Source organism: Macaca nemestrina, chromosome 1 (genome assembly GCF_043159975.1).
Source record: "Macaca nemestrina isolate mMacNem1 chromosome 1, mMacNem.hap1, whole genome shotgun sequence".
NCBI lineage: Eukaryota > Metazoa > Chordata > Mammalia > Primates > Cercopithecidae > Macaca > Macaca nemestrina.
Window position 1 is genome coordinate 2593081 of NC_092125.1, and position 25643 is coordinate 2618723.

The 25643-nt window shown below is 42.3% G+C and overlaps 1 protein-coding gene across 2 annotated transcripts; it reads left to right on the forward strand.

Annotated features, from left to right (window-relative positions):
* Positions 1–14: 14 nt before the first annotated feature.
* Positions 15–25452, forward strand: LOC105474706 (transcription factor B2, mitochondrial). 2 transcript variants are annotated; one of them, XM_011729526.2, is made up of 8 exons: positions 17–465; positions 1866–1954; positions 7802–7955; positions 8607–8755; positions 14645–14734; positions 17417–17479; positions 21635–21795; positions 24812–25452. In XM_011729526.2, the coding sequence occupies exons 1-8, from the start codon at positions 153–155 to the stop codon at positions 24981–24983; spliced, it is 1191 nt and encodes a 396-aa protein (XP_011727828.2). In that variant the 5' UTR covers positions 17–152; the 3' UTR covers positions 24984–25452. The 2 variants fall into 2 exon arrangements, with proteins under 2 accessions (XP_011727829.2, XP_011727828.2); XM_011729527.2 differs by lacking the exon at positions 14645–14734 and having other exon boundaries at positions 15–465; positions 24812–25414.
* Positions 25453–25643: the final 191 nt, after the last annotated feature.

Consider the following 25643-nt stretch of genomic DNA (forward strand, 5'->3'; position numbering starts at 1 on the left):
GGGCTCCGCTGTTCGCATGCGCGGGCTCTAGTGTTTACTTCCGCTTGACCTGGCCCGGACGCCAGGAAACGTTCCACGTGGGATACCGTTCCTGGGGTTCACTGAAGTAGCAACACTTGGTAGTCTTTGGAGCGGGCCTGAGAGACAAGGACATGTGGATCCCAGTAGCCGGGCTTCCTCTGCGGCTGAGGCTCTCCGCCTTGGCGAGCGCTGGTCGCTTTTGCATTTTAGGGTCTGGAGCGGCGATGCGAAAGCACTTGCCGGCGAGGAACCGCCGTGGCCTGGCTGACTCCTCTCCGCAGCTGTTGCCCGAACCGGATTTCAGGAATCCGCCAAGGAAGGCGTCTAGGTCCAGCTTAGACTTTAAGCGTTACGTAACCGATCGGAGATTGGCTACGACCCTGGCGCAAATCGTATGCGGAAAACCAAATAGACCTCCACACTTACTGCTGGAGTGCAATCCAGGTGAGTCCAGCTGGATTGCATTTTCTTGGATGTTCATCATTTATTCAAACGTATTGACCCTCGTCGGGGTGCTATTTAAGATACTAGGTTTTTTTGTTGTTTTGTTTTGAGACGGAGTCTCACTGTGTCGCCAGGCTGGAGTGCAATGGGGCGATCTCGGCTCACTGCAACTTCTGCGTCCCGGGTTCAAGAGATTCTCCTGCCTCAGCCTCCCGAGTAGCAAGAAGTACAGGCGCCCGCCACCACGCGCAGCTAATTTTCTTATTTTTATTAGAGACGGGGTTTCGCCATGTTGGCCAGGATGGTCTCTTGACCTTGTGACCTTGTGATCTCTTGACCTGGTAATCTCTTGACCTTGTCATCCGCCCGCCTAGGCCTCCCAAAGTGCTGGAATTACAGGCGTGAGCCACCGCGCCTGGCCAGATACGGGTCTTTTTTTTGAAGTTCCTTAGTTGGAGAGATTGCCCACAACATAAGCGTAGAGTCTATATCATTAATGACACCACAAAATATTTCTGTAGCAGTTTGCACTTTACACAATGTTTTGATAAAACATGCTCTTGGATCTTATCATCTCTCCAAAAGAGTTGCAAACCTCTGCCAGCTGAAAGAATGATGTTATCTTATTTTTCCGCGCATTCCCTATAGACAGTAGCAGGATGCTAAGAACACAAGATTTATAGGCTTTTTGAATAATAATATTTTAAAGCACCATTTCGTATCACAGGCAGTTCTGTTTAGGCTTGACAATCTCTTTGATAGTTAAAGCATCCGTGTAGTCCATGAGTAAGTGAGAGGCTAGAGGCAATCTATTTTATTGTGGTATGCTTCTTCTAAGAGGTAGTGAATCATAGTGATGAAGTGTGCAAGTTTTGGCCGGGTGCGGTGGCTCACGCCTGTAATCCAGCTCTTTCAGAGGCCGAGGCGAGTGGATCCCTTGAGGTCAGGAGTTCCAGACCAGCCTGGAGCCAACATGGTGAAAGCCCATCTCGGCTTAAAATACAAAATTAGCCGGGCGTGGTGGCGGGCGCCTGTAATCTCAGCTACTCGGGAGGCTGAGACAAGAGAATCGCTTGAACCCAGCAGGCAGAGGTTGCAGTGAGCTGAGATAGTCCCACTGCACTCCAGCCTGACAACAGAGTGAGACTTCGTCTCAAAAAAAAAAAAGTTTTGCAGTCACTGACAATGATGTCGAAGCCAAGCTGCAGCGCTTGTGATGCTGGAGTCAAATAACTATATAATCTCCTGTTTCCTGAAATGTAAAAAGGAGAGTGACATCTACTTGGGGGATGCTGTCAGATTTAAAATCAGATAATAACGTGGAACATCTAAAGTTGGGTATTGAAAGAGATTATGTTGTTTCTTGTGCAAATAAACTTTTCATTCTGTTAATGCGCCAGGTCCTGGAATCCTGACTGAGGCATTACTTGAAGCTGGTGCCACAGTGGTTGCCCTCGAAAGTGACAAAACATTTATTCCACATTTGGAGGTATATTTTTAGTTTCTAAACGTATGTTATTGTTTGGTTAACTACCTGTAAGTGGTTTAAGGAAATAAAATTAAGCACACAGGTTTTTAAGTAGAATATCTTTTAGGGAGCCGTCTCTGAAATATCTTGTTTATTCCCAGTGACTAGAACACAGTTAATATTCCGTGCTGTTGAGTGGCCGAAACATGAGGGGTTCTGAGACTTGTTTGCTAGTTCTAGGTCGGCTACAGCCTGGTTGGCTGACTTTGAACAAAGTGTATAACTGGCATCCCTAGGTTTGTTTCCCCATTTCTGCTAAGCTGCGCTGTGCTTCTTTCTTCTGTGAGCTTGGAATCTAACTGGAGTAAGTGCTAATGTTAGGTTAATGGGTCTATGTAACCTCTAGATTTAGGGTTTCAAAGGCCAGAAAGGTTGGCATGCAAATTAAGTATCTTTTATCTGAAATGCTTGGGAACACAAGTGTTTTGGATTTCAAATTTTTTCATATTTTGCAATATTTGCATATACCTAATGAGATATCTTGGGGATGGGACCTGAGTCTAAAAATTCCTTTTTTGTTTCTTACACATCTTATTCATAAGGCCTAAAGGCAATTCTGTATAATATTTTAAATAATTTTGTGCATTAAACAAAATTTGTATACATTGGGCCATCAGAAAGCAAAGGTGTCACTGTGTCAGCCACCCATGTGAACAATCTGGTTGTTTGACATCGTCATCATCCCTAACTTTTTTTTCTTTTTTTTAAGATAGAGTTTCCCTCTTGTCACCCAGGGCTGGAGTGCAATGGTGTGATCTCGGCGCTCACTGCAACCACTGCCTTCCAGGTTTAAGCGATTCTCCTGCCTCAGCCTCCCAAGTAGCTGGGATTACAGGCGCCTGCCACTATGCCCAGCTGATTTTTGTATTTTTAGTAGAGACGGGGTTTCACCGCAAACCTGTCACAGGTCGGGTGTGGAATTTTCCACTTTTGGCATCATGTTGGCACTCAAAAAGTTTCACATTTTGGAGTATTTCAGAATTTTTGAATTAGGGATGCTCAGCGTGTCGTCAGATACAGTTACATAGAGTGAAGGCATTTTCCAAATAGATTTTTCAGTGATTGTGCTTCTTAAAAAGCAGACACATTTACATAACAATGAAGAAGTGGAAATCCTTTGCATCTTTAGCCAGCCTCTTATTCTCATTCTCCTTCCCTCTTTTATAATCTTCAGCTTCAATTTACGAAACTTGTACTTCTCTATGCCAACTTTGTGAAACCATGCAGAATGCCTGTATCCAAAATTGCATGACAACAAAAAATTGTGAAAATGTCTGTCAGATCCAGTTGTTTAATTCTTTTAAAACTATGAGTATTATTTTTATTCTACAACTTACTGTTTTGAAAAGAGTTCAAGTTTTAGCTACGTTATTTAATTGATTTAAATCTGAAGGAGTTCCAAAAATGTGAAGAAAAAAAGAACACATAATTGTCCAAAGATTTAACATCCTGAAATGTGATTCAGTAAACAGTCATCTGTAGTTTCAACTTGGAAAGTAAAAACAAGAAGATAACTTTTATCCTGTTTTGAGGAAGAAAAAAAAAAACCTATATTGGAAGGTTAATCTACATGTTCACAAAGTAATTAAGATTGTATTAAAATGTCTTTGTTTCTATTTAAAGTTTGTTATTCTGTAACACAGTAGTTACTGTTTTCTGTAAGATCCTCAAGACTGAGCAACCGAGGCTCATGCCTGTAATCCCAGCATTTTGGGAGGCTGAGGTGGGCAGATCACTTGAGGTCAGGAGTTCAAGACCAGCCTGGCCAATGTGGTGATACCCCACCTCTACTAAAAATACAAAAAATTAGCTGGGCGTGGTGGTTCATGCCTGTAATCCTAGTTACTTGGGAGGCTGAGGCAGGAGAATCACTTGAACCCGGGAGGTGGAGGTTGCAATGAGCTGAGATCGTGCCATTGCACTCCAGTCTGGGCTACAAGAACAAAACTCAGTCTCAAAAGAAAAAAAATGTCTTCAAGATAAGAGTTTAATTTTAAAACAGTTGTTTTACTGAAAAAAGGAGAATTTTTGAAACAATAATTGTGGTAGGAATATCAATAACAAAATGTTTCTGAAGCTATAAATGTAAGCTCAAGATATAAACATCATTGATTAAATCCAGTCTTTGATTAGAACTAGTTTTTTCTCTTTTAAGGCTCTTATTTTTTACTAGCACTAACTTGTACTCAACCCTTAGTACATATTCTCTCACTTTTTAGTAACTGTTGTTATGATAAATTGAAAAGCTATTCAAATAAAATTTTGTGGAATGAATCTGTTTGCCAGAATGAAAAGAGAAGTAACAATAGGTAAACGGAACTCTTGTGGCTCTAAGTCAGGGGCTTAAAGTCGTGCTCTTAGCAGATAGGATAATGCTTCTGGCCACCTAAAGTTTGTTCCTGAAAACTGAAAGGAGTTTCAGTGGTGATAGCTGGGATTACAGGCACCCGCCACCATGACCGACTGATTTCTTTGTATTTTTAGTAGAGACACGGTTTCACCATGTTGGCCAGACTAGTCTGCAACTCCTAACCTCAGGTGATCCGCCCACCTCAGCCTCCAAAGTGCTAGGATTACAGGCTTGACCCACCGCGCCTGGTAAATGAGACAAACTTAATGGGACGTACCTAACTTAATGACTAGTAGAACCTCAAGGGTTACTTGCCTTTTCTGTTATTTTCCGGTCCTGTTTTTGAAACCTAGTGCAATCCAGTTGAATTTTCAGATGTGATCTCTCTGTTGTATGAATTGAACTATTTATCCTGGAGCTTTGATTGTTACCATGTTTGAATTGTTGAGTGTTAACTGACGGGTACTAAAGTAAGAATGTATGGTGTCCTCTCAGAACATACAAGTGTGTTGAAGCCATAAAGTGTTCATCGTTTATACATTTTCGTTTTCTCTTTTGAGACAGGGTCTCACTCCTATCACCCAGAAGGTCCATGCATACATCTCATAATGTTTTAAGAAAGATGACGAATTTGTGTTGGGCGCATTCAAAGCCGTCATGGGCTGTACGCGGCCCACAGGCCACAGGTTGGACAGCCTTGCTGTGCATGTCGACTGATAATCATATGCATTGGATGGGTACTCTTTCTTTTAGCTTCCATGACACCGCCCTCTTCTGGGTTTCCTCCTTACTCGTATTCTCAGTGTCTTGTCATTAGACTTTGGACATAGTCTACCTTCAGGGCTGGTCCTCTGTTTCTCCCTAGTGTGGACCCCTGACTTAAATTACCTTCAACAAGCCAAATACCCACACATTTATATCGTCAGCCTGGACCACTCCACTGACAGCTTATTCAGGGCTGCAGCTTCCTACCTGACACCTCTACCTGGATCACATAGTAGGCATCTCGAAATTATTGGGACCAAATATATATGATTTCCACCCCCAGTCTTTCCCTTCCTCTAGTCTTTTTAAAACTTCCCCTTGAAAGGGATTGTTAAAATTTACTAGATTTAAAAATTTCTGGCCGGGCGCGGTGGCTCAAGCCTGTAATCCCAGCACTTTGGGAGGCCGAGACGGGCGGATCACGAGGTCAGGAGATCGAGACCATCCCGGCTAACACGGTGAAACCCCGTCTCTGCTAAAAAAATACAAAAAACTAGCCGGGCGCGGTGGCGGGCGCCTGTAGTCCCAACTACTCGGGAGGCTGAGGCAGGAGAATGGCGTGAACCCGGGAGGCAGAGCTTGCAGTGAGCTGAGATCCGGCCACTGCACTCCAGCCTGGGCGGCAGAGCCAGACTCTGTCTCAAAAAAAAAAAAAAAAAAAAATTTTTTTTATTTTATTTGTTTATTTACTTTGGAGATGGAGTCTCACTCTGTCACCCTGGCTAGAGTGCAGTGGCGCAATCTCAGCTCACTGCAACCTCTGCCTCCTGGGTTCAAGCGATTTCTCCCACTTCAGCCTCCCCAGTAGCTGGAATTACAGGGGTGCGCCACCACCCCGGCTTACTTTTGTATTTTTAGTAGAGACAGGGTTTCACCATGTTGGTCATGCTCATCTCAAACTCTTGACCTTGGGTGATCTGCCCTCTGGCCTCCCAAAGTGCTGGGATTACAGATGTGAGCCACCGCACCTGGCCAAAATTTACCAGATTTTGAGCTGGGCATGGTATCACACGCCTGTAATCCCAGACACTTAGGAGGCTGAAACAGGAGGATCACTTAAGGCCAGGAGTTTGAGACCAGCCTGGGGACATAGTGAGACTCATCTCAATAAAAAATAAGAGGAAAAAATAATTTACTAGATTTAGAAATAGGATAATATTCATAGGTTGTATGCAAATGCTTAAGAAAAACTAGGTGTTTGAATTAATAACTTTAAGTTACATCATTTTAAACCTTAATAAATATTAATAGAATTTTCTGTGCACAGAAACATCAATGTACGCATTAAAAACATAATGCCTTATTGTTTTGTTTTGTTTTGTTTTTTTTGTAACTTCAATTTAAGTTTATGGAGTCTATAACTGATTCTTGCCCTAACTACGAAGGTCTCTAGTACTACTGCAAGGTGAGCAAATCACAGCAGTGAGAAGACTGAGGTATATTAGACCTCTTCTAGCAAACAAGGTATATAGTTGCTTCTGTCTTTAGAAAAAGTAAATGAAAATTATGGAGATGAGCTAAGTTCACTTGTTTGGTGGATAGCTGACTAGATTCCCTTAGAAGAAAGATATTCTCTTGAATCCATCTGCCTTTCACTTTCATATTTTAATTGTTTTTCTTTACTGTGAAACATCTTTCATTTTTTCTTCCCATGACCAAAGCAGATGGCTCACAGTTCTCTATATGAGGCCAACCATGCTGTCAGAATCTTTGCCCAGTGCTTCAGGTAGCCACTACTAAGCAGTCAGAGAGTGGCATGAAAAGCTTTTGAATAGCTGAAGCCATTATGATAAAGTAAGTGGGGCCAGGTGCAGTGGCTCATACCTGTAATCCCAGCACTTTGGGAGGTCAAGGTGAGCAGATCTCTCGAGCTCAGTAGTTTGAGACCAACCTGGGCAACATGGCGAAACCCTGTTGCTACAAAAAATCCAAAAATTGGTGGGCGTGATGGTATACACCTGTAGTCCTAGCTACCTGTGGGACTGAGGTGGAAGGATCACTTAAGCCCAGGAGATCAAGGCTGCAGTCAGCTGAGATTGCGCCACTGCACTCCTGCCTGGTTGACAGCTTGTCTCAAAGAAAAAAAAAAGTGAACGGATAAATAAAAATTTGTGATAGGTTATTTCTGTTTGGGGGGCTTTTTCTTGGTAATATTATTGTACTTTTGCTACTTTTCAGGTATTAATTGATTTTTACTTCCTCTGTTAAATTTTGGGTGTGTTAGTAATATTTTCTTTACATCTTCATGGAGGTAGAAATATTTTTTGTAAAAAGATAATTCAGCTGGGTGTGGTGGTTGTAATCCCAGCACTTTGTGGGGCCAAGGCAGGCATGTCATGAGGTCAAGAGATTGAGACCATCCTGGCCAACATGGTGAAACCTGTCTCTACTAAAAATACAAAAAATTGGCTGGGTGTGGTGGTGTGCACCTGTAGTCCCAGCTAGTCAGGAGGCTGGCACAGGATCACTTGAACCCGGGAGGCAGAGGTTGCAGAGAGCCGAGATGGTGCCACAGCACTCCAGCCTGGCAACAGAGCGAGACTCTGTCTCCCAAAAAAAAAAAAAAAAAAGGTAATTGATTTATTTTTATCTTTACTTTTTATCATTGGGTTTTTGAAGTAGAGTTTTTTGAGTTGTTGCAAAGTATGCTTAATGCTGAAATTTTTTAACATGTTATCTTTGTCTCTCTTTAGTCCTTAGGAAAAAATCTGGATGGAAAACTACGAGTGATTCACTGTGACTTCTTTAGAATAGATCCTAGAAGTGGTGGAGCAATAAAGCCACCTGCTATGTCTTCTGAAGGGCTCTTTAAGAATTTGGGAGTAGAAGAAGTTCCTTGGACAGCAGGTCATTTTTGGAATCTACTAAAGCAAATACCTGGAGTTTGCCATGTTTCTGTGCAGTATAGCTGATTTGTTGATGAAATTTGTGTTTTACTTGTTTATTTTCTGAGATGGAGTCTCGCTCTGTCACCCAGGCTGGAGTGCATTGGTGCGATCCTGGTTCACTGACCCTCTGCCTCCTGGTTCATGCGATTCTCCTGCCTCGGCCTCCCAAGTAGCTGGGATTACAAGTGTGTGTCACCACACCTTGTTAACTTTTTGTATTTTTGGTAGAGATGGGGTTTCACCCTGTTGGCCAGGCTGGTCAACTCCTGCTCTCAAGTGATCTCCCTGCCTCGACTTCCCAAAGTGCTGGGATTACAGGTGTGAGCCACTGTGCCTGGCCAAATTTGTGTATAATTTATATTGTATTAATACAATTTATGAGCAGATGCTCTAACTCTGAATATGGCATTTACCTCACCTGGACACAGACAACCAGTTTATTTCCCCAAAAGTCAAGTTCCATGCCAAGGAAAGATATTGAGGCTTAGTTTTTATTGAAATAAACTTGAAATTGATATAGTTTGTTAACTTAGTTTGTCTCAATAAAATATGGGCATAGGACAAAATGCTAAGAACTTTATTCAGATCTTTTTGCTTATATTTCTAACAGGCGTCCCTTTAAAAGTATTTGGAATGTTCCCAAGTAAAAGTGAAAAAAGGGCACTTTGGAAACTCGCATATGACTTGTATTCCTGTTCTTCTATCTATAAATTTGGACGAATAGAAATAAATATGTTTATTGGTGAAAAAGAATTCCAGGTATGTTATTAACAAACACCTGTTTTTTGTTTTGAAAGAGTTCTGTGATTTTTCTCTGAGTATTCTTAATCTGTGCAATTTTAATTTAGGGGTCATGACATTTGAGGGTCTAAGATTGTTTTTAAATTCTGCAGAGTAGTCTTTAGACTCAGGTTACTTTTTCAGTGTACAGTTGAGTGGTTTTAAGTGCATTCCCATTGTACAACCAATACCATCATCCGTCTCCAAAACTTTTCATCATCCCATACCAAAACTCTGTACTCATTAAACACAAACTCTGTGCTTCCCTCTTCCTGCATCCACTAGTTATCGTTATTCTACTTCCTGTCTCTGTGAATTTAACTGTTCTCTTTACCTCATGTAAGTTTACAATATTTCTTTGTGTCTGGCATATTTCACTTAGCATAATGTTTTCAGGGTTCATCCATGTTACAGCATGTGTCAGAATTTCATTCCTCTTTAAGGCTGAATAATATTCCATTCTGGCCAGGCACGGTGGCTCACTCCTGTAATCCCAGCACTTTGGAGGCCGAGGCATGCTGATCATTTGAGGTCAGGAGTTCGAGACCAGGTTGGCCCACATGGCAAAACCCCGTCTTTACTAAAAATACGAAAATTAGCCAGGCGTGGTAGTGCATGCTTGTAATCCCAGCTACTTGGGAGGCTAAAGCAAGAGAATCACTTGAACCTGGGAGGACGAGGTTGCAATAAGCCGAGATTATGCTGCTGCACTCCAGCCTGGGCAACAGAGCAAGACTTTGTCTCAGAAAAAAAAAAAAAAATCCATTGTATGTGTATACCACAGTTTGTGTGTTCATGTATCAATGACGTTTAATTGCTTTTACCTTTTGGCTGTTGGGAATAATGCTGCAATGAACATGAGTTTACAAATATCTCTTCAAGTCCTTTGAGTGTACAGCTAGAAGTAGAATTGCTGGATCAGATAGTAATTCTGTTTTTAGTTTTTTGTGGTTTTTTTTTTGTTTGTTTGTTTGTTTGTTTGAGATAGAGTCTTTCCCTATTGCCCAGGCTGGAGTGCAGTGACATGATCACAGCTCTCTGCAGCCTGGACCTTCTGGGTTCAAGCGACCTTCCCACCTCAGCCCCCGAGCTGTGACTGCAGCCACATACCACCAGGCCTGGCTTTTTGTAGCAATAGGGTCTTGCCATGTTGCTCAGGCTGGCCTCCAACTCAGGGACTCAAGCAGTCCTCCTGCCTCAGCCTTCCAAAGTGTTGAGACTACAGGCATGAGCTACTGTGCCCAGTCTGTTTTTAGTTTTTTGAGGAACCATCATACTGTTTGTTATCCATCGTGGATGCACCATTTGACATTGCTACCAGCAGTGTGCAAGGGTTCCGATTTCTCCACAGCATTACTGAGGGTCGTTTTCTGGGTCCTTGGTAGTACCTCTCCTAATGGTGTGAAGTGGTATTTCATTGTGCTTTTGATTTGCATTTTCCTAATGATTAGTGATGTTGAATATATTTTTATGTACTTACTGACTGTATGTCTTTTAAGAAATGTCTGTTCAAGACGTTTGCCCATTTTTAATGGGTTATTTTGTTTGTTGCTGAGTTTTAAGAGTCCTTTATATATTCTGGATATTAATCTCTTATCATACCTGATTTGCAAATATTTTCTCCTGTTCTATGGGTTGCCTTTTAACCCTGTTAATTGTGTCCTTTGATGCCGAAAGTTTTTAATTTTGATGAAGTCAAGTTTGTCTCTTTCTTCTTTTGTTGCCTGTGCCATTGGTGTCATACGTAGCTCAGCGGTCCCCAACATCTTTGGCACCAGGGACCGGTTTTGTGGAAGACGGTTTTTGCATGGACGGTGGTGGGGATGGTTTCGGGATGATTCAAGTGCATCACATTTATTGTGCACTTTATTTCTATTATTATTACATTCTAATATGTAATGAAATAATTATACAACACACCATAATGTAGAATCAGTGGGAACACTGGGCTAGTTTTCCTGAAACTAGATGGTGCTTCTTGGGGCTGATAGGAGATAGTGACAGATCATCAGGCATTAGATTCTCATAAGGCCTTCGCAACCCAGATCCCTCACATGCGCAATAGGGATTGCGTTCCTGAGAATCTAAGGCGGCTGCTAATCTGACAGGAGGTGGAGCTCAGGCGGTGATGTGAACAGTAGGGAGCGGCTGTAAATACGGATGACACCTCGCCTGGTCACCTGCCGCTCACTTCCTGCTGTGTGGCCCAGTTTCTAACAGGATGTGGACTGGTATCAGTTCGTGGCCCAGGGACTGGGGACCTGTGTCGTAGCTAGTAGATCATTGCCAAATCCTGTGTTGTGAAGGTTTCCTTGCGTTTCCTTCTGAGAGTTTTACAGTTTTGGCTCTTGTTTAGGTCTTTGATCCATTTTGAGTTAATTTTGTTTATGGTTTCGGCGTCCAGCTTCATTCTTTGATCTAGTTTTCCCAGTGCCATTTGTTGAAAAGACTATTCTTGGCCGGGCGTGGTGGCTCAAGCCTGTAATCCCAGCACTTTGGGAGGCCGAGACGGGCGGATCACGAGGTCAGGAGATCGAGACCATCCTGGCTAACACGGTGAAACCCTGTCTCTAATAAAAAATACAAAAAAAAAACTAGCCGGGCGAGGTGGCGGGTGCCTGTAGTCCCAGCTACTCGGGAGGCTGAGGCAGGAGAATGGCGTGAACCCGGGAGGCGGAGCTTGCAGTGAGCCGAGATCTGGCCATTGCACTCCAGCCTGGGCGAGACTCCGTCTCAAAAAAAAAAAAAAAAGAAAAGACTATTCTTTACCCCCATCAAATGGTTTTGGCGTTGGTGTCAGAAGTGATTTGACCATATGTGTAAGAGTTTATTTCTGGGCTCTATTGTATTCCATTGATCTCAATATTTGTCCTTAGGCCAGTACAACACTGTCTTACCACTGTTGCCTTGGTAAGTTTTGAAATCAGAGGATGATTCATCCAAATTTATTATTTTTAATGATTGTTTAGGCTATTTGAGTTTCCTTGAGATTCTATATGGATTTTAGGATGGATTTTTCTGTTTCTCCAAAACATGTTAGGATTTTCATAGGGATTGCATTGAATCTTGAGATTGCTTTGTGTGGTAATGGCATCTTAACAGTATTCAATATTAAATCTTCCAATCCGCAAACATGAAATGTCTTTCCGTTTATTTGTGGCTTTTGTTGTTGTTATTGTTTTCGTTTTTGTTTGACACAGGGTCTCACTCTGTCGCCTGGGCTGGAGTGCAGTGGTAGGATCACAGCTCACTGAAGCCTTGACCTCCCAGGCTCAGGTGATGCTCCCACCTCAACCTCCCCAGCAGGTGGGACTACAGGCATGGACCCCCGTGCCTGCCTGATTATTGTGGTTTTTGTAGAGATGGTTTTACCACGTTGCTCAGGCTGGTCTTGAACTTATGGGTTCAAGTGGTCCTTCAGCCTCGGTCTCCCGAGGTGCTAGGATTGCAGGTGTGAGCCACTGTGCCTGGCCTCCATTTATTTGTGTTTTTAATTACTAGCTTTTAAGTTACTTTTGGTGCTATTGTAAATGGAAGTGTTTTTCTAATTGTCCATTGCTAGTGCATAAAAATGCAACTGACTTTTGTGTGTTTTTGTATCCTGCAGCTTTGCTGAATCTGTTAGGTTTTTTTGTTTGTTTGTTTGTTTGTTTTAGACTGAGTCTCGCTCTGTGGCCCAGGCTGGAGTGCAGTGGCACAATCCCGGCTGACTGCAACCTCTGCCTCACAGTTCAAGTGTTTCTCCTGCCTCAGCCTCCTGAATAGCTGGGATTACAGGCACGCACCACCATGCCCAGCTACTTTTTTTATATTTTTAGTAGAGATGGGGTTTCTCCATGTTGGTCAGGCTAGTCTCAAACTCCTGACCTCATGATCCGCCTGCTGTGGCCTCCCAAAGTGCTGGGATTACAGGTGTGAGCCACAGCACCTGGCCAGGTTTTTTTTTTTTTTTTCCCTTTGTTTTTAAAGAGACAGTGTCTCACTTTGTTGCCCAGGCTGGTCTCGAACTCCTGGGCTCAAGTGATCCTCCTGCCTCGGCTTCCCAAAATGCTGGGATTGCAGGTGTGAGCTATCACACTCAGCTGAATTTTTTAGTTTTAACAGGATTTTTTTAATATTTAAGGGTTTTTTAAATTAATTTTTTTAACTTTAAAACATTTAAAAAATTTTTTTTAGAGACAGGGTCTTGCTCTGTTGCCCAGGCTTGAATGTAGCGGTATGTTCATAGCTCACTGCAGCCTCAAACTTCTGGGCTCAAGTGATCCTCCTGCCTCAGCCTCCCCTGTAGCTGCGACCACCTGTGCGCACCACCACACCCAGGTAGTTGTTGGTTCTTGTAGTGATAGGGTCATGCTCTGTTGTTCAGGGTGGTCTTGAACTCCTGTCTTCACGTGATTCTGCTGCCTAGGGGAGGCAAGTGCTAGGATTCCAGTTGTGAGCCATCACACCAAACCTCAGATTTGAGACTCTGGTTTTAATTCTCTGTCATGGAAGGTCTTCCTGACAACCTTGATATTGCTGAGTGTCATCTTTCTTTTCTGCCCAGAATGTTTCATGTTATTAATCTGTTAATCCGGTTTAACGGAAATGCTTATTTGTCTCTCTTGTTGCCCATGCTGGAGTGTGCTGTCGATGGCTTTCACAGGCACAGTCTTCTCACACCAAACCCCCGAACTCCTAGACTCAAGCAGTCCCCTTGCCTCGGCCTTTTGAGTAGCTGGGACTACAGGTGCACACCACTGCACCCAGCTTTTTGTATCTAATTCTAGTTTTCTCTGCTTAAATTTCTAGATGCTATTAAGATAGTACTATTAAGATCTGATAAGAGTAAGATTTGTATAATGCATATTTGTATTGCTATGGATTAAGATAGTGGGGCAAAAAATGAAGGGACGATTGGCTCCCCCAGACCCATTTAGTAAATACATATTTACTAGCCATGGAAAGACAGCGGGGGCCTCAGGACCTTGAGGCTGTGCATAGCATACAATATTAAACAAAGGAATGGCAAGGAGAAAAATAGGAACTACTTTGTTAGATTCCTGCTGCTAGGATTATATTCCAGTGGCCCATGCCTCTTCTGCCATGGACCTTTTCACACGTGGTTTCTTCTCTCCGGAGTGCCTTCCCATTCATTGAGGTAACCTCGTCCTTTCGGGTCAGCCTTAACACTCGTGTTGTTTTTTAAGAGATGGGGTCTCACTGTGTTGCCCAGGCTGGTCTTGAACTTCTAGGCTCAAGCAGGCCTCCTGCCTTGGCCTCCCAAAGTGCTGGAATTACGAGTGAGACCCCTTATGCCCTACTGTTGCCCCTGCTGGAGTGCTGTGGCTCTCACAGGCACAGTCACCGCACACCGAACGCCCAAACTCCTGGGCTCAACCAGTCCCCTTGCCTCAGCCTTTCCAGTAGCTGTACCCGGTTTTTTGCATCTAATTCTAGTTTTATTTTCTTAAATGTCTAGATGCCATTAAGATAGTCCTTTTTTTTTTTTTTTTTTTTTGAGACAGAGTCTCACTGTGTCATCCAGGCTGGAGTGCAGTGGTGCGATCTCGGCTCACTGCAAGCTCCGCCTCCTGGGTTCACGCCATTCTCCTGCCTCAGTCTCCCAAGTAGCTAGGACTACAGGCGCCTGCCACCACGCCTGGCTAAACTTTTTTTTGTATTTTTAGTAGGGATGGGGTTTCACCTTATTAGCCACAATGGTCTCCATCTCTTGACCTCATGATCCGCCCACCTCGGCCTCCCAAAGTGCTGGATAACAGGCGTGAGCCACCGCGCCCGGCCAAGATAGTCCTATTAAGATTCAACATTTGTTTTTGATTGATTAAAGATGTATATAACATGCAATTTTTATTTTCCTTTTACTAGAAACTAATGGCAGATCCCCGAAATCCAGGCTTGTATTATGTATTAAGTGTTGTCTGGCAGGTAGCTTGTGAGATTAAAGTTCTGCACATGGTGAGTAAAATCTTTCTATTTAAAAACATTTTTCTTTAGAGACAGGGTCTCATTCTGTTGCTCAGATTGGAGTGCAGTGGTGCAATCATAGCTTGCTGCAGCCTTGAACTACTGGCCTCAAGTGATCCTCTCACCTTAGCCTCTGGAGTAGCTGGGACTACAGCCATGCGCCACCATGCCTGGCTAAGTTTTAAAATTGTTTTAAATATTGCCCAGCCTGGTCTTGAACTCCTGGCCTCAAGTGATCCTTCTGCCTTAGCCTCCCAGATCACTGGGATTATAGCATGACCCACTGCACGTAGCTCTAATTTTTATTTTTTTATAATTTTTTATTTTTTTGAGATGAGTCTCAGTCACCCAGGCTGGGGTGCAGTGGTTCGATCTCGGCTCACTGCAAGCTCTACATCCTGTGTTTAAGCGATTCCCCTGCCTCGGCCTCCCAAGTAGCTGAGACTACAGGCGTGTGCCACCATACCTGCCTAATTTTTTGTATTTTTAGTAGAGACGGGTTTCACCACATTGGCCAGGCTGGCCTTGAACTCCTGACCTCAGGTGCTCTACCCACCTTGACCTCCTAAAGCGCTGGGATTACAGGCATGAGCCACTGTGTCTGGCCATGGCTCTAATTTTTAGATTGTTGCAATGTGGATCTTAGCGTATTCTCTTCACTGCTTTTGCCTGAGAATATTCCGAGGTCTTCAGTCCGTGCTCCTTGCTGTTTTTTTTTAAGCTCAGGAATGTTACCTCATTTGATTTTAGCTTTTGTTCCAATTCTTTTTTTTTCCCTCAAAAACACTGGAGGTTCTTGGGTGGGATCTCTGATCCTTGTCTGTAGTGTCTGTGACGCTCTCGTCATTTTTCTGCATTCCCAGAATCTCTTCACACTTAGTCTTCACGTCACTGATTCCGCTTTCTGCCCGCACCGTATATTGTACTCTCAGTACTATAGTTCTTGGTTTCTCTAAAATTCTTCCTCACCCACTGATCTTGTCTCATTCTGTTGACTTTCATCTCAAGCCTTCTGTCCTGGTAGCTTTCAACTGGTTTCTTCAGAGAGGCCCTCTGAGGACTTTAGCTTGCAGAATAATGTTTTTGTCTTTTTGTTCCCTTAATACTTAATACTTAATACTTAATACTGTTTTCAAAGGTCCTGTGTTAGGTTTCGCCATTTGCTAAACTCCAGCGAGGAAAGGTCTTTCTGGCCCTAACGTTTCTCAGCGCTTGCTCCACTGCGTATCTGCAGCTCTGGCCCTGACATTTCTCAGCGCTTGCTCCACTGCGTATCTGCAGCTGTAGAGGAGGTCATTGAAGTCCATTCCCAGTGTCTTGCGGGTTTTCTTCCACCGTCCTGGACGAGGGGAAAGCTGCTGAGGCTCGACCCGGCGTGTGGGAAGTGGCCATACCCATTGTGCACGGCTGATGGTGCTTTTCTTCCCCCACTTAAAGTGACGTTCCCGGAACTGCTAGGAATTTCACAGTTTGGCCCCAATTATATGTTTTATTCCACTCTCATTGCCCCTATAGTTAATAATAAATTACTGTTTCGACAGTAGCCTTTCAGACCTTGTGTTCAATATTGTTTAGTTTTTTAAGCCTATGTCAGATCTATTTTAACCCACTCTTATTTGGAATTTAATATGGGTATGGGTATGTATAGTTTTTTTTAACAGAGAATACTTTTTCGGGTGGATCGGTTTTTTATTTTGAGACATGATCTCATTCTGTCAACCCAGGCTGGAGTGCACCGGCACAATCCCAGCTCACGGCAACCTCTGCCTCCCAGGCTTAAGCAATCCTCCCGCCTCAGCCTCCCAAATGGCTGGAACTACAGGCATGCGCCACCACACCCGGCTAATTTTTGTATTTTTTGAAGAGACAGGGTTTCACCTTGTTGCCCAGGCTGGTCTCAAACTCCCGAGCTCAAGCAGTTCTCCTACCTCAGCCTCCTAAAGTGCTGGGATTATAGGCATGAGCCACTGTGCCTAACCAGATCATCTTTTAAAATTAATTGCCTTATGCACAACATTCTATTATAAAAGATAGATACCGAAAAATAGTGATCCATTTTAAAATTGACACTAGGTTTTTGTTGTTGTTTTTGGATAGGGTCTCACTCTGTTGCCAGGCTGGAGTACAGTGGCGCACTCTTGGCTTACTGCAAACTCGAGCTCCCAGGCTCAAGCACTTTGGCCTCCCAAAGGGCTGGGATTATAGGCATGAACCATAGCACCCGGTCAACACTAGCGTCTTTATTTGTGTATTTCCATGTATGTCCTAACATATTCAAATAGTTTGATTAATAGGCTTTTCCACTAAAATAGGGCAAAAAGAAATCCTCAGCATTAATCTAGTATGCCTTAAACTGCTGATTCTGACTATGATATGGAAATGTTCAGTGGTAAAAATTGTAACAAACACTTATTTGCATAATTGCATAAAGGGCGAGTCATGTTTAATAAGGAAAAGAAGTACTAGTATTTGGGTAGACTTTTGATCCTCCTCCTCTTTCAAAAAATTAAGGAGAGATATGTGTATTATTTAACTATAACATGTTTTTCTTAAATCCAATTAAACTGACTATTCTCTTATTTAGGCAAGGTGTTTTTTAAGGAAGAAATAATTTGGGGCACTTTGACCAAGGAGAAATAAAAGATGTTGTTTTGCTTTGGTTTTCTTCCCTAGGAGCCTTGGTCATCATTTGATGTATACACCCGAAGTGGGCGTCTGGAAAACACAAAGCGTAAGGTAAGAAGAAAATAATGCCTTTTCCTTTTTCTCCCTACGTGACATATTTTTTATTTTATTTTTTAGGACTATTTGGTAGTCTGTATTTAACTTTCTAATTTTGAAATATCTAGAAACATTCTTTAAACATATCTTACTACTTTTAATGAATCGGAAGTGTTTTAGAGGAGTTTTATCAGCTGTTATACAATGGATGCTAGCATAGTAGTAGGCTTAAAAACAGAATTTAAGTTCTCTTCTTATCTCTTTTGAAATGAAGGTACATCTCAAATTTGGAAAATAAAATCATTTTAATATTCATCTAATTTGATTAATTAGAATCAAAATTTTATGACTTATTAATCGATTAGAAATTTGTGATATTCGAGGTCAAGAGATCGAGACCATCCTCGCCAACATAGTGAAACCCCACCTCTATTAAAAATACAAAAATTAGCCCGGTGTGGTGGCGCACGCCTGTAGTCCCAGCTACTCAGGCGGCTGAAGCAGGAGAATCACTTGAACCTGGCAGACAGAGGTTGCAGTGAGCCAAGATCGTGCCACTGCACTCTAGCCTGACGACAGAGTGAGACTCCCTCTAAAAAAAAAAAATTGTGATATTACTACTTTTATTACATGGTTGAATTCACTGATAGGTACTTCTTGATTTTTACCCAGGAGTTAGGCCTTTATTTTTGTTCATTTTTAAATCTTTGTATGTAAGAACCAAAGGGACAACGTTATAGTTCTCCATTTAGTTTATCTCAGTGCTAGTTTTGAAATTCTAATAAAATAGCTAAAGTTTCACAAAATTTTTTGACTCAATTCAGAAGTTTTACTTTAGAATTAGATACCTGTCTTTAAGGTTTGGAGCGTAAAAAAGAAAAGAATTAAATGCTAACGATGGCCTAATCTCAGCATAACAGCTTAGTCTGAAGACCCTGTTGGCTTGCTTGCTTATGTTTTTTTCTCACACTTGCCACTAAAGGAAAAAGAAAGTTATCAGTTTTCTTTCACTGATGTGATTTCAGAGTGCTCAGTCATCATTGTGCTTTTAGTTCTGTTTGACTATTTATACAGCATATTTATGTGGTCTCAAAAAACACAATAGGAATAATACATTTTTGTCTAATACAGTACATTTGGATGCTATTGGGGACTTATCCAAATATTCCACAAATGCGCAATCCTGTGTATAACAAAGTTTCTCAGTTTTTCAGCAAGAAGATGAAAAGCTTAAGTTTTTTGGCCAAGCTTAAAAATACAAACTTGGCCTGGCGTGGTGGCTCACTTCTGTAATCCCAGCACTTTGGGAGGCCAAGGCGGGTGGATCACAAGGTCAAGAGTTTGAGACCAGCCTGGCCAACATACTGAAACGCTGTCTCTACTGAAAATACAAAAATTAGCTGGGTGTGGTGGCGTGCACCTGTAGTCCCAACTACTCAGGAGGCTGAGGTGGGAGAATCACTTAAACCTGGGAGGCAGAGTTTGCAGTGAGCTGAGACCATGCCATCGCACTCCAGCCTGGGTGACAGAGTAAGACTCTGTCTCAAAAAAAAAAATGTGTTTGTGTATATATATACATATATAAACTTTTAGGGTTGAAGATGAAATAAGCAAATGTCATATTTTATGATGGAATTTATTTTAGATATTTCACATCTATCTTTGATGTCATGGTGCTCATATTGTTATAAAAGCAGTTTGAGACATTTAACGGGTTTTTAGAGCCTATCATTTCTATCCAAGTTTTGTTTGAGACTTCTACTTTTTAAATATCAAATTAAAAATGTTAGTCAATAACTTTTTTTTATCCTTTGCATCCAATGGTGATGTTTTATCTCGAATATAGCAAAGACTCAATATATGTTAATGCCATGTTTGGGATTTTTTTTTTACTATTAATTTTTATTTTTATTTTTTTAAATTTTTTAATTTTTTCGAGGCAAAGTCTCATTCTGTCGCCCAGGTTGGAGTGTGATGGCGCAATCTTGGCTCACTGCACCTCCACCTCCCGAGTTCAAGAGTTTCTCCTGCCTCACCCTCCCGAATGCTGGGATTACAGGCATGCTTCACCACGTGGGGCTAATTTTTGTATTTTTGGTAAAGATGGGGTTTCAACCATGTTGGCCAGGCTGGTTTCGAACTCCTGACCTCAGGTGATCCGCCTGCCTGGGCCTCCCAAAGTGCTGGGATTACAGGCATGAGCCACCACACCTAGCCTTTTTTTGTTGTTGTTAAAGACAGTGACTCACTCTTCTCCCAGACTGGAGTGCAGTGGCGCGATCATGGCTTACTGCAGCCTCAAACTCCCGGCACTCAAATGATCCTCCCACTTCAACCTCCCAAATAGCTGGGACCACAGGCGTGCACCACCTCGCCCAGCTAGTTGTTTGTTTGTTTGTTTGTAAAGAAGGTGTCTCCCTATGTTGCCCAGGCTGGTCACTAACTCTTGGGCTCCAGCAATCCTCCTGCCTCAGCCTCCCAAAGCGTTGGATTGCAGGCGTGAGCAACCCGGCCTCGTGTCTGGGATTTGATTTTACCCTACTTAGATGTTAGTAAATGTTACTGTTTCTCGGACGTTGGCCTAAGACTCCTGGATCAGACAAAGGATGTTCTGTGCCTCTCTTCCTGTGGAGTGATTTGATATGGCTCAGTTGGATGACTTGCATTTAGTGGATTTGCTTTACAGCTGAGAAGTACAGAGCTGGGGGATCCAGGTCTTTTTTTTTTTTTTTTGAGTTAGGGTCTGGCTCTGTCACCTAGGCTGGAGTGCAGTGGTGTAATCTCGGCTCACTGTAAACTCCACTTGGCGGTCTCAAGCATCCTCCCCTCTGAGCCTCCTAAGTAGCTGGGGCTACGGGCATGCAACACCATGCCATGCCAATTTTTGTACTGTTTGTAGAGACAGGGTTTTACCATGTTGCCCAGGCTGGTCTTGAACTCCTGGGCTCGAGCTATCTGCCCACCTCAGCCTCCCAATGAATCCGTCTTTCATAGCAAACATTAAGCAAACCTGCCCTTTTGTTTTTTTAAGATAGAGCCTGGCTCTGTCGACCAGCCTTGAGTGCAGTAGCATGCTCTCAGCCTCCACCTCCTGGGTTCAAGCCATCCTCCCACCTCAGCCTTCCAAGTAGCTGGGACTACAGGCACACACTGCCACACCCACCTAATTTTTTATTTTTTATAGAGATGGGGTTTTGCCATGTTGCCCAGGCTGATCTTGAACTCCTGACCTGAAGTGATCCATGCCTTGGACTCCCAAAGTGCTGGGATTATGGGCATGAGCCCTGTGCCCAGCCATAAGCCTGCTCTTTGTCCTGGAGACAGACACTATCTCCTCCCTCAAGGTTACTCATTGCAAACAACTCTGAGAAATGGCCCAGGTAAAGACCAATTAGGGCTTTGTGTGCTTGGTGTACACAGTTAGAAAATGTGGGCCAGGTGCGGTGGCTCACGCCTGTAATCCCAGCACTTTGGGAGGCCGAGGTGGGCAGATCATGAGGTTAGGAGATCAAGACCATCCTGGCTAACACGGTGAAACCCCATCTCTACTAAAAAATAAAAAATAAAAAAAAATTAGCCAGGCAGGGTGGTGGGCGCCTGTAGTTCCAGCTACTCGGGAGGTTGAGGCAGGAGAATGGCGTGAACCCGGGACGCAGAGCTTTCAGTGAGCTGAGATCACGCCACTGCACTCCAGCCTGGGTGACAGAGCAAGACTCTGTCTCAAAAAAAGAAAAAAAAAGGCAGTGGCTCAAGCCTGTAATCCGAGCACTTTGGGAGGCCGAGACGGGCGGATCACGAGGTCAAGAGATCGAGACCATCCTGACTAACACGGTGAAAACCCCGTCTTCACTAAAAAAAAGTACAAAAAACTAGCCGGGCGTGGTGGCGGGCGCCTGTAGTCCCAGCTACTCGGGAGGCTGAGGCAGGAGGATGGTGTAAACCCAGGAGATGGAGCTTGCGGTGAGCTGAGATTGCATCACTGCACTGCAGCCTGGGCGACAGAGCGAGACTTCATCTCAAAAAAAAAAAGGAAAAAAAAAAGAGAATGTGAAGACACTCAGGGCCTGTGGTGATTGTGTCTTTCAGCAGGTAGCTTGAAGGAAGAAGTGAGCGATGTCTTACTCTGGCAATATTTTGTGACTAATTCAATTCATTTTTTCTTCTCTCCAGGAAGTATTAGAACTATTACAACAAAATCTGTATCTTATTCAAATGACTCCTCGTCGAAATTTATTTGCCAATAGCTTAACACCTATGAACTATAATATATTTTTTCACTTGTTAAAGCACTGTTTTGGGAAGCGCAGTGCTACTGTGATAGATCACTTACGGTAAGTGAAAAGAATAAAAGTAAGTATGAAAGTAGCAATTTGATGTACGTATTCTTCTTTCATCTTAGAGGTCTATTTTTTATATCTTGATTGACAAAGTGAGGTACCATGTTTTCCCTCATATTTCTTCAAGATAATTTGTTCTCCCTAGTGTACATTTTGAGGAAAATATATTTTTCCCATAATCTCTCGGTGAGTTTCATTTATTTTTCCTTCTTTGAAAAAATGCCCAGGGATGCCTACAGGCTGTTTTGTCTTTTGGAGAGCATAGGCCTAGCTTTATCTTACGGGAAGCACTAGCAGCTTACCACTAGTGGGGTGGAGAAAAATCAGCGTTGCTGGAGGCATGCCCACGGTCACCCCTCATTGCCTGTCTTCAGTGGTGTAAAAGTGAAAAACATGTTTGTTGTTGTTGTTAGAGACAGGGTGTCGCTGTGTTGTCCAGGCCGAAGTGCAGTGGCACAGTCTCAGCTCACTGCGGCCTTGTCTTCCCAGGCTCAAGTGATCCTCCCACCTCAGACTCCTGAGTAGCTGGGACTACAAGCATGCACCACCACGCCTGGCTAATTTTTATATTTGTAAAAATATCACATTTTTTATTTATATTTTGTGTTTATAAATTGTATGCCATTTTTTGTAGAGATGCCGGTTTTGCCATGTTGCCCAGGCTGGTCTCAAAATCCTGGCCTCAAGCAATCCACCTGGCTTGGCCTCCTAAAGTGCTGGGGTCACAGGCATGAGCCACAGTGCCTGGCCATCCATGTAATTTGCATGTAGGGCTGACGCACACATCTCTGTCAGTAGTGCTGGGGTCACAGGCGGGAGCCACCGTGCCCAGCCATCTGTGTAATTTGTATGTAGATCCATGTAATTTGTATGTAGGGCTGATGCATACGTCCCTGTAAGTTGTGCATTGTGCCTTGTCATCAGCAGCCCATAGTCATTCAGTCTTGCCAGAGGATGGGTAAAATGTTAAAATAATTATTTTAACTAATTTGATCATTTAACATATAACTCTTGAGCTGTTGACCAGACAATATTTATCTAAAAATAAATGTTAAAAGTGGCAATAGCCTGGGTGCAGTGGCTCATGCCTGTAATCCGAGCACTTTTTGTGAGGCCAAGGTGGAAGGATCACTTGAGGAGGCCGGTAGTTGGAGGCTGTAGTGAGCCATAAACTCACCACTGCACTCCAGTGTGGGACACAGAGGAAGTTGGCCTTGTCTCTTTAAAAAAAAAAAAGAAAGAAAATTGGAGGCAGAGAGCGCCAACAAGAGTTTGAGACGAGCCTGGGTGACAGAACAAGACTCTATCTCTAAAAAAAAAAAGGGTGGGGGGGCGGGGTAATAGACTAGTAAAAGGCAATAGACTAATAAAAGGCAATCTCTTATTTTTTCATCTTGCCACCTTGTGGTGGCTATTTTCAATAAAAATACCAAGAAAATAGGGAAATAAGGAATAAATGTTGTAAATCATGGTGCAAAATATTAAAAATGCTCCTGGTAATCTCAATGGACTAGAAACATGTTACTGAGATTCTATTCAATATCAAAATTTGGAATTGAACAGACAAGAGTCTCACTCTGTTGCCCAGTCTGGAGTACAATGGCACAATCATAGCTCACTGCAACCACAAACCTCTGGGCTCAAGTGATCCTGCCTCAGCCTCTTCCCTGAGAAGCTGGGCCTGTTATGCCCACCACTATGCCCAGCTAACCTTCTACATTTTTTGTAGAGATGGGGTCTCTCTCTCTTGCTCAGGAGAGTCTTAAACTCTTGGGCTCAAATGATCCTCCCACCTCGCCTCCCAAAGTGCTGGAATAACAGGTATGAGCCACCACACCCAGCCCAAAATATTTTTTTACAGTTGTTGCTGTGAGAGGCTTATCGATGGTTTCTTGCTAAGCTGATATACAGTTATATACCTCATATTATGGTATATGATACACCTCATTGATTCTATATTGTATATATATTATATAATATACCTCATATATATAATACCTCGTAATGAGGTAGATTCCTCAAACCTGGTTTCAGTCAGTGGCAGACCAAATGTACAATAGTGGTCCCATAAGGTTATAATGATGCTGTATCTTTTACTGTATCTTTTCTATCACTCATCATTGTGTTACAGTTGCCTACAGTGTTCAGTACAGTAACATGCTGTGCAGGTTTGTAACCTTGGAGCAACTAGGCTATGCCATATATCCTAAGTATGTAATGGGCCGTATCACATAGGTTTGGGTTAAGTACTCTGTAAGATGTTCAAGCAACAAAGAAGTCACCTAACAGGGCATTTCTCAGGACATTCCTCCATCATTAAGCAATGCATGACTGTATAAGGAAGTTCGCTGCTTTATAATTTATTTACCAGTGATGGTTACATCAAAATGTGAAAAACGACTCCCTCTTGGTAAACTGCCAAACAGCAACTTCTGCTGTTCGTAGTACTGAGCTTTGACATGAACCAAAAGAAGTTAAGAATATTTTTTGCAGAAAGGAAAAGGATGAAAGAGGTAGGCATAATAATTTTTGAAAGGGTAATGATTAAACTAGAATTTTGTGTAAAAATTGATTAGAGTATGTGAAAGCCTAAACCTGCTATTAATATTTTCATTATAGGTTAGCTATGAAACTTTAGAAATAAACAAAGTTATTGGAAGTTCTTAAACTAAATAAGATTGCTCATATGTAAGTTATGGTTCTTTTTTTTTTCTTCTTATTTCAATAGCCTTAGGAATACAAGTGATTTTTTTGTTTCATGGATGGATTGTTGAAGTCTGGGCTTTTAGTGTACCCGTCACCCAAATGGTGTACATTGTACGCAGTAGGTTGTGCTTTATCCCTCACCCTCCTCCTCTCCTCTTCCCTGCTGATTCTCCCGTGTCCATTACAGCACTCTGTATGCCTAAGTTTGACATTTTAATTTCGACTTAGAAGCCATTTCTGTCACCATTAAGGGATAGATGCATGAAAAAGAATTAAGCACATTTACTTTATATTTCTTTTGCAGTTCATTGACTCCACTTGATGCAGCGGATATATTGATGCAAATAGGAAAAAAGGAAGATGAGAAAGTAGTTAACATGTACCCTGAAGACTTCAAAAGACTTTTTGAAACTATAGAGTCTTCCGAAGATTGTACTTATAAATGGCTGTATGATGACACCCTGGAAGATATATAGCACCTGGACTGTCATTTTTGGTGGAGCAGTTTATTTACTTGGAAACTATGACATGAAAACCAAACTTGAAAACTCCCATGCTTTCAGCAGAAGACAACTGTTCTTGTTTTGCACAAGCCAGGCAGATCATTTCTCCTAAGTTATCATTGGCATATTGGATGAAACAGTGGCTGCTATTTTATTCACAATTGAATGAAATGAAAACTTCAATTAATTATGGATTTGATCAGATTGAATTCATTTTCTTTCAGATTCCTCTTTAAATATTTCACTTTTACTGTTGCTGACGTTTGCATCTTCTTGAAGAGCAAGAGTCTGTACATTATTAAGCTTAGAAAGTAAACAAAACTGATACACTGATTTGCCTTTCAGTTTGTTGAAATGTATTGTCAAATACTGTACAATGAAATTGTTTAAATTGTAATATAATTTAAACTTTTTTAGAAATTAAAATATTTTAAATAATAAGATTTTGTGGTTTCTTTTGGTCTCTAAATACTTAATGAAACATTAAACTGACCTTAATTTACTGCATTTTAGTTCTGTCATGTAGAGTTTATAGTTTTGGTGAATAATTCAGTGTGTATTAAAAAAAGTCTTCTGCACATTTGTTCTATCAAGAAAATTCATCTGAAGTTGATTATGTGAACCTAAATGGAA